Here is a 10211-nt window from a genome sequence, read left to right as displayed (position 1 = left end):
GAATATTACAATTAAATAATTTTAAAATAATATAAATTTGATCAAAAAAATATTATTTTAACGAATTTATTATTTTATCGTAAATAAAAATACATTATATTTGTTCCGTTAAGATTAAAATAAATATTATATAACGAAATTATTATTTTATGCCTTATTAATTTATGGAGATCAGAATATCTTCGATATCGATATAAGCTGGGCGTTGCACCTGCTTTGTTACGTGGCACTCTCTTATATCTCTTCTTACACGTGTTAAGGTGTAGTTACATGCAGAAACTACAGTGCTCCACGTGTCCCCCAGCTTTTGTAGTCTACCCCTTTTATAATGCACCCCAATTCTCATCCCCATTCATCTTTATCCTCTACAATCTGAATTAAAAAATCTACACACAATCAATCATAAACCTTGCTTTCTTGTTTAATTTTGATAAAAAAAGATATGGCAGATTTAAGAGATGAACAGGGACACCCAATTCAACTCACAGATCAACATGGAAACCCTGTTCAGTTGACTGATGAGTTTGGTAACCCTGTTCATATTACTGGAGTGGCATCCCCTGGTGCTACTACTGGACATGAACATGGTGTTGGTGGTGTTACCGGCGACACGAAAGGCGCTACGCATGGCGGCATGGGAACGCATGGACTTGGTGGTGTAGCTGGTACTGCCGGACTTGCTGGTGCAACTCATGCTGCTACTGGAACAGGGCAGACTCTTGGCATGGGACCTACTGGAACTGGTGCTACTCATGGTGTTGGTGGTTTAGGACAGACTCATGGGATGGGACCCACTGAGACTCAGGGTGGTCTTGGGACTGGTCAGACTCATGGTGGACTTGGAAGTACTACCGGACAAGCTACTCATGGCGGTGTTGGTACGGGAATTGGGGCAGGGGCTGCTGGTCTAGGTGCAGGGGCTGCTGCTGGTACTCATGTACCCGAGAAAAAGACTGGTCTAGGGGAGAAGCTTCACCGTTCTAGCAGTTCCAGCTCCAGCTCGGTTAGTTAATTAACCTTATATCATTTACAAGTAACAGTTTCTGTTTAATTAAAATAATTACGGTTGCATTTAAAAGACTTGTAGTTTGTTTTGAAGTGATTGTGATTTGTTGAATTGTTTGGATGTAGTCGGAGGATGATGGGCAAGGAGGGAGAAGGAAGAAGGGGCTGACAGCGAAGATTAAGGAGAAGTTGGGAGGTGGAAAGCACAAGAACAAGGATGAGCACGCCACTCATGTATCCACCACTAAAACCACCACAGCAGCCCATCCCGGAGGCTCGGCTGTCGCGGTGGAGCATCACGAGCAGGAGAAGAAGAGTATGATGGAAAAGATCAAGGACAAGCTCCCTGGTCACCACAGCCCTACATCTCACTAAACTTATGTTAATGTATAATACATATTTATGTATTGTATTTGTTGGTTTAGTTGCAAAGCTTTGTATGGTAAAATTAAACCATTTGGTCATGTCACAATAATTGTGCTGTTTCTTAGGTTGGGTTGTTTTGATTGCTGTTTCTGAGGGTTGGTTTAATTGTTAAGTTTTTAAGTTCATTTGGAGTACTTTTTTAAGTGCTTTGATATGTGGATTGTAATCTTACTTGTGTTAATGGAGTTCCATTTTGTATATGTTAAAAGATGTACATATTTATGCATTTCGCAATAGTTTTAAAGCAAGTAGTTTTATGCTCCCGACTTTTTGATTAGTGATGTTGGCAGTTCACTAGTCCCCGGTGCCCAAATATCTGGCTTGTCACAGAATTCGTATGAAACAGTGTATCGTCGTAATGTTGGTGGTCTGAAAATTGAGCCTCAGGGTGACGATCTTGGGCGATCATGGGCGGATCGACAGTATATTAAGCTGGAAAATGCAGGTAAAACTGCGTCTGTTCAGCCAAGGATTATCGTATATCCTGATGGGAATTCTGAATTGATCGCGCCTCCATCAGTTTACCCTTCAGCTAGGGAGATGGACTTTGCAAACTACACTGCAGGTCCTAATCTTAATGTTACTTGGTCGTTCAATACTGACACATCCTATTCAGATTTAGCCCGTACTTTTACATCCGATGTGTATGTAAATGAGAAAATCGTAATATCTGAGCTAGATTTGTCAAGCCATTATATTCAGGTATTACTCTTCAATCGCAATATCTGAGCTCGGTACTCAACATGACATGGTATCAGATTAACGATCATGTTCAGGTATTTCTCTGCAATCTTAAAGTTTTAGATGAGTTCGTTACTCAACATGGTATCAGAGTTCGAGAGCTCGGTTTAGGGAGACACTCATGTTCGAGAGCTCGGTTTAGGGAGAGACTCAGGTTCGAGTCCTCCCGCCCCCATTTATTTAATTAAATATTTGTTGCTTGTATTGATAGTGATATTGGTTGTATTTGTCGTCGTTAATCGTAGCGAAACGTATTATACGATTGAGAGGAGTGTTGAAAATGATAAGATCATGTTCGGGTGTTTCGAAATGTATTATACGATTGAGAGGAGTGATGAAAAGGATAAGATCATGTTCAGGTATTCCTCTATAATCTATAACCTGCTTATAAGATTTTAGAGTTAGACGAACTGATTACTTAACAATAACATCAGTTTACTACAATGATTTGGTGACGAACTGATTACTTAACAATAACATCAGTTTACTACAAAGATTTGGTGATAGGCTCTTCCATGGGGTAAACAGTCCTCTCGAAATTCAGATTGGTCCAACGAGTGAAGTTACAAGAACGACAAAGGCAATTCTCAACTTAAAAATGAACAATATTTCTGTAAACTGCCTGGATGGTGAGCTTAGTGCTGATAAAATCATTACACCTCCAAAGCATGCTTCAATAAACATTGTGTTTCCAATGGGGGTTGCGGGTTTGCTGTCCTTTGGATGACAGATGGGCAAAAGAAGAGCGCGAATTCAAGTCCGGCAACACCACAAAATCTCTCCAGGAAGGATTGCCGCAACCAGGCCTGATCACCTCTTTAACATATCGAAAATTAACTATGTTTTTATGTACTCTAATTTGTATCACCTGAAGTTGGTGCTAGAGATTTAGGTTTCATGTAAAAAAAGAATGCTTTAGTTAGGAGCTCGAAAGAGTGCATTTCATTAATCGAACAAGATTACACAAAAATGTGATACTACATAATATGGCCACAACAAAATATTACTATTGTAAGCATGCATTTTATGTGGTACCCAAAACATAAAAGTCTCTTCCTTCCTCATCAGATCGTCATCCTCCAACCTTATACAAAGCTTTCTTTTTAAGGTTGAAAAGTCTCTTCCTTCCTCATCTTGATTCTGTGTATTTTTCGCACGACGACGCTCGTCCATCGTACGCCCAGACCTATGGGGACGTGGTACAACCTGATTGACAAGACGAGGCATTTCTCTACCGTCCGTGTCCACATCAACAAGCTCCACAATAGGTTCTATATCATCAGATTATTCCAAGCGCCGCTGAGTGATTCACGGGTTTTCTCCGCTGGCCTGAGCATCTCCTTCAACTACGGGCGCCTTCCCCGCGGCGTGGCCGCGACGGGGAAGACGACGACTCCCCTCGTCTTGCGACGCTCCACCGTATTCAACCTTGAGTGAAAACTGTTAAGAGTATCCCCCATGCGGTACAACTGCTCCAAGATATCAGCGTTGCTGATGAGAACCGGAGGTGTTCCTCCCACATCCGGAGCTCTCGGGGGATCTTCCATGTTTTTGGGCACGTAGGGTTCATGACGAGTGTAGCCTCCCTCGCCTTCTCCTTCAGATCTGCTATCACTTTCGTGCTAAGAACTTCCATCATGATTGTAAGACATCTTTTCCTCCCAAGATTATGATCTTAATCAGCACACCTCCTTCTAGCGCCAATTTGTTGACGGAGGAATTTGGTAACAACAAAGATTGAGGTCTCTCGCCGGAGTTAAGATCTATGACGGTGGTTCTTCACCGGAAAATCAAGCGGTGTGTAATGGTTTGTGGTCGTTTTAGGCTGAGATTGATCAGAGTAAGTGGTGGCTCCCTTATCAGCTCTCAACTTCTTACCCTCTCAATGTGCCTACGTACCCTTTATATAGGGATCAAGTCTGACGTAGTTCTTGTGGAACAAGAAATCTAATGGGCTTAGACTTCTTATTCCTAGGCCCGGTAGAAGCCTATCTAGAATCCATCTTCCGCTAGCTTTAGGAATGTCCAACTATGAGACCCAACCGCAAAGGCCCAAGGCTCATCCGTAATCGTAGGACTTCACGGATAGTGCATCTCCCTGCGCAAGGATAACACTCCGCTACATCTATCTCCTTTAATTTACGGACGCAGGTATAGCCACGATTCACCCCAAGTGTCGGACACATCCACGTCCCCCGAATGAGGATAACCCACCAGGTAAAAGGACAGGTGATCCCAAGCTCTTGGGTGAAAAGTGCAGGATGACTCCAAAGTTCTCCAACGAGGACACCCGTTGAATACAAGAACAGAGTTCCCAGAGCACACACCAATATTAACCCCACATCCCCAACGAGGACACCCGTTGAATACAGGAGGAGGCCTTCAATCATCAGGCATACCCCTGGAGGCCTTCAAACTTTTCACGGACATCCCCCTCCTTGACCGTTTCAAGGAGGGAATTCTTCAAAGAATACCGGCAACAAATACGTTAATAAAAATAATCTCCACTGCTCCTTTCCATGCAAGCTTTGTCCTGAAGTCACCCTCGAGAATGCATTTACCACGTATAGGACGTGTCCTAAGACATTGGGCGCGTCCTAACCTCCGTGAAACTTATATTTGTTCTTCCATCAACTACTTTTTCTGACATCCTGTATATCAGGACGCGTCCTCTCTCTCTAGGCGCGTGCTCCGTTCTTCATTGAAAAAAGGACCATATTTTCTAAGTACCTCCACTACAATGGACGCGTCCAAAACACCTGGGCGCGTTCTACACTAATCATGTGCTTCCAAGCTTTCCTATCATAAGACCCTTCATAAAGCACCTCTTCAACATTGGGCGCGTCCTGTTTATTTTGACGTTTCCTCAACCTCTACAATGCAACGCCGAGTTTGACTGTGGTTGTCCGTGTTTGACCCGAATTAATCCAATACCAAATTTTGGGTATAACAACTACCCCCCAAATTTTATTTGCAGTTGAAAACAAAAGTGGAATTTTATCCTTAAATCCAAACAACGAAATTTGGTTTACAATCATAGGACGCGTCGATGTACTCGGACGCGTCTGATTATTTACTTAACACCCGTTGCGCTACAGTTGTCATCCACGTCAGCATGCCCCCTTCTATAAATACCCTAAAATGAAATTCATATCATCACTTTACTCTTCTCAGCAACGCCGCCACCGCCGTTTAAGCATATTTTTCAAGTTTCAAAAATCCGGCCATTTATCCACTCATTTCCCGATTTCCTTAGCTCAAACGCACCCTCAACTCGCAAGGTATGTGAATCCTTTATTATTCTTTAATTTCATCATGTAAATCGGTCATAATAAGTAAGGGACCTTTCATATACCTTTCTTTTTTATGAACTATTCTTATTTTCCCCATGTATGTATATATGTATATATATCATAAACCCCATATTTTGCTTGTTTTATTCTGGATTAAACGTTTCTAGTGTTTTAATTGAATTTTCCCAAATTAACCACAATCGTTTCAACTTCTGCTATATTCTCATCATTGTGGATGCGTCTACCGCCCAGGGCGCGTCCTTTATGTTTTTATCACAATTTTAACTTGTTTCAACAAAAAATTATATAGATGCACTTGTTCACCTAGGACGCGTCACCTTAGTATATTTTCTGCGATAGACGTTTAGGACGCGTCCTCAGAATCATTCTTTCGCCCTTGCTGTCTTTTACATATTTTCAGTATATATTTTTTATAAACATGGACGCGTCCTCAAGATCTTCTTCCTTCTTATTTCAGCTGGAGGACGCATCATCTTCATCACCTTTCCATCAATTCAAAGTTCTCAACAAACGCCTTGGGATTTACTCCCCACATTCGATCTCTTTCAAATCTGAACTCCCTGAATTTCACAGGACGAGTTCCTTTCTTGAAGCAGAAACACGCGTATTTGAATCTCTCAAATCAAAGATTTCTATAATGTCAGATTCCAGCTCCGACTATATGGATCATGTCACTTTAAGCTCTAGGATGGGAAATAGAATAACAAAACGTAAGAGAACCCCAATCCTCAATACTAGAGCGTGAAAGAGATATGTCCTAAGTCCAATCATGTATGAGGATTTAGGAATAACTTTTATGTAATCTGTTTTGATTTCATTGATATTAATAAAAGACTTGTTTTGTTTTTATTACGGGCTCTATCTATTTTAAGTATGTGAATAAGATATACCACAGTTTAGAGTAAAGCTTTTTATGGATTGTGATGAGATCATAATAATGAAACCTAAAAGATGATAACTCTAAACTTAAATAGTTCCTGGTCGTAGGATTACTAACTGGTAATTAATAATCCGCAAAGATCGGTACATACTATGCTTGCTTCATTATGAAGGATGTCTGTTCTCATAGACATTTGTATGGTGACACTATAGCTAGTATGTAGGTGCTTATTATAGAATAAGTTCACTGAACATGACTCGCACAGCTGAACAACTGATGGAGTTCACTCACGTGTCAGCAGTTGTTCACATAGTAATAGTTGTACAAGTATCCTTAAACTTGAGGTCATCATGATAATCTTGTGTACACTGAACTATGCTTTGGTTTAGTTCTTAGTCTCCAGGGACAATTATAAGGGCTCTACTGGGTATAGGAATTTGTATACGAAGATAATGTATGATCAATAAAGGATCTACCCCTTCCAGTGAAGGAAGAGAATGTTCAATGCTGATCCACTTATGCTAGTTCTGGAATCTCTGGCCAGAGTGAATGAAATTAGAAAGGAGTTTCTAATTTACATTAAATAGAACTAAGCATAGTGAATGGGAAAACAAGTGATTAAATAAGATAGGCTTGACACAAGTTCCATGCCTTGTATTTAACCGTGACATTGCAGGGTAGAAGGAATTAATTGTACGGTAACTATTCACTGAATAGGTTCTTGGTATTCTAAGCAGTGAATTCGTATTATCTGGATAGTCGCGATATGCTGAGAAGTATCCCTCACGATGTAGAATAAATATGATTAATTAATTAATCATATTTAATGAATTAGAGAATTTATATAAATAATGATAAAATAGTTTTATTATTATTTATTTCTACTACCGGCTTAATATTGAACCTAGAGGGTCACACCATAAAAGAGAATGATTTAATGGTGGAGGAATTAATTAATGATGGCTGATAATTATTTATTTATGAAACAAATAATTAATTGGCAAATTTAATAATTGATAAGATGAGATTTAATTGATTATAAATTAATTAAGAAAAGGTTCTTAATATTATTAATTAAGAATTTAATTTTTGGAAATTAAATCAAGTGAGAATTATTTCTAAAGTGTTTAGAAAAAGGATTAATAATTAAAAGGTGTTTTAATTATTAGTGAGAATAATAAAGGGTTAATAATAATAATATTTTATGCGAAAATTTTCAGCTGAAAATTTTGCCTATAAATATACTATTATAAACCCTATTTTTGCCTCAACCCAAAAGATTTACAAAACCCTAATTCTCTCCACCTCCTCCTCCTTCATTACATCGTTTTCTTGGTGGATACCGGTGGAGTGCTTCACACTTGAGGAGCAGCTGCTAAGGATCTCCACTCGTTGTTCTTGGATCGCTTTTAAAGGTTAGAAATCGATCCCTCGATTTTATTTACGATCTATATGCATATTATATGGATTTTATATGTGTAAAATTGTTTTACCATGCTTCCGTGATAGTTAAAATCCTACAATGGTAGTAGAGCATAGGTTGTATGCATATAGATCTGTGGTAAAAATTTCAGAATTTTATGTGCTTGTATGAATTAATTATGATTTTTACAAGTTATATCATGAATTAATTATGACTGATTAGAAATCGTTTCTCAGAATAATTTTGACTGTAGATCTGGGTTCTACAAGTGTTGTAGATCGTCTGGGTATTTTTTTCATAATATTATGATATATGGATTAATTGTTATGAATTTTTGAAGTTTTATTAATTAAATTCGTAATTATATATATATAATCTGTTAATTATATATATGAGTTCTTTTGCTGCTGTGTTTTAATGGTGGCATGGAAAGAAAGACAGAACAGGGACGGCGGCATGGTATTCCGTGCAAGAAAGTGCGGCGACTGTCAGATCTGGGAAGAGGACCGCGCGTCTGGCATGCGCGCGTGGGGCTCACGCGCTGGTGTGCCACGCGCGGCGCATGTCAGACACACGCGGGTCAACGGTCAACCAGTGCTGACGTCATGCTGACGTCAGCAGATGACATCATGCCGACGTCAGCTTAGGGTTTAGGGCGCGTGGGGCGCTTGGAGCGCGTGGGGCGCGTGGCGGATGTCAGACACGCGCCTGACAGCGCGTGTACGCATGTCACGCGTGGATTTGCTTCTTCGGGCGCGTGGCTGCTCAGAATGGGGCGTGCTTGGTGCCGTTGGATTCATCTTTTCGAGACGCATCTAATGGTATATTATATGATATTTTCTGAAATTGTTTCGAACTGTTTATAGCTAACAGAAGTGTTTTAAAGCTATTGTTTGACTGTTTTAATTGCTTTTAAATGCCTCATATGATACATAGAGATGTATAATGCTTAGACCAATATGCTACATGATTTAACATGCCTACCTTTACGTTTATTCATGCTTATATATGTGATATATGCTTAGTTTATCATGCGATGATAGATTTAGGTGAACTTAATTAACATAAGGCGTTTGTTAGACAATCTAGTATAGTGAAATTATTTCATGACCTTAATATAAATATTATGAATACGATCATGAGATTCTTGTGTTTATGAAACACGTAATTGAATATGAATTTTCAATATTGAGAGAAAGGATGATTCTGTCAACAACAGATTTCTATCTGTAAGAAAGGGTTATTAAGTGACGCCTCTTGACAATGCTCTACCCGATCTGGGAATCATCTGATTATCGATTATTGATTTGAAATATTTAATTTAAAAGGAAGAATCTCTTTATAATATGATTATGATTGTAACGTAATATAAATCCTCTATAATTAAATAATATCAAGTAGTAATTGGCCAATGATACAACGGGCTTGTGTCGGTCATAGCCTTCCAACATGATAGAAAGTAGTCATTATTTTTAAATCATTATCGTTTCGTGCTACAGCCGAGGGCTTTGATTTCGAAATAAGAAATACTTTTCTATTACATAGAGATGTGTACATTAAATTAGAATCTAAAGTTCGGTATGTGCCACAGCCGTGGGCCGTTGGAGACTAATTCAATTGTACGAAATATTGGGTTATACTTGACTTAGAATATTGAGTTTTTCGTGCCACAGCCGTGACTCAATTATTCAAGAGGCTAAAGTTATATTAGGGAATAACATAAGATGTAATTGACAAGAGTTGTCTTCCTATTGAACATCACATGACGTTTCGTGCTACAGCCGAGGTTGTGTGATGGAATGTAGGATCCATATTCCCACTAGCATTATGAATGCTTAATTTTCACTTAAGGGTTGAATAAATTAGACTAACTAGTGGGAGACACTTATGAATAAAGACCCGATTCATATAGTGTTTTGAAATGAAATTGAATATTTGCTAAGTGTTGTTATGTGTTTATCATTTACATATTTACTATATTCGTCATATCTTCTGCACTATCACTCCGGAGCATACTAGATGCTCACAAGTTGACTGATCCTAATTTAGCTGTTTGCTTTCACTGTAACAAGTTAGGGCACTGGAAGAGAAACTGCAAGGTTTACCTTGCAGAATTGAAGAAGAGGAAGGGAAGTAAGACTACCGCTTCTGATTCAGGCATGTTCATGATCGAAGTTAATATGTCACTAGGTCAAATTTCTACTTGGGTATTAGATACCGCCTGTGGTTCTCATATTTGCAATTCATTGCAAGGACTAAAGGGAAGTAGGACTCTTGAAAAAGATGAGGTGATTCTACGTATGGGCAATGGAGCAAGGGTTGCGGCCATATCTGTAGGATCATTTAGTTTACATATGCCTACGGGCAAGACTATTATTTTGAATAATTGTTATTACGTTCCCTCTATTGTGAGGAATATTGT

General features: G+C 39.0%; 1 protein-coding gene across 1 annotated transcript; it reads left to right on the top strand.

The window, feature by feature from the left end:
- Window positions 1-352: 352 nt before the first annotated feature.
- On the top strand, window positions 353-1639 carry LOC141668192 (embryogenic cell protein 40-like). Its single transcript, XM_074474932.1, has 2 exons — window positions 353-1003; window positions 1132-1639. The coding sequence occupies exons 1-2, from the start codon at window positions 443-445 to the stop codon at window positions 1378-1380; spliced, it is 810 nt and encodes a 269-aa protein (XP_074331033.1). The 5' UTR covers window positions 353-442; the 3' UTR covers window positions 1381-1639.
- Window positions 1640-10211: the final 8572 nt, after the last annotated feature.

This window comes from Apium graveolens, chromosome 1 (genome assembly GCF_009905375.1).
Source record: "Apium graveolens cultivar Ventura chromosome 1, ASM990537v1, whole genome shotgun sequence".
Classification (NCBI taxonomy): Eukaryota; Viridiplantae; Streptophyta; class Magnoliopsida; order Apiales; family Apiaceae; genus Apium; species Apium graveolens.
This window is presented reverse-complemented; position numbering and strand designations above follow the sequence as displayed.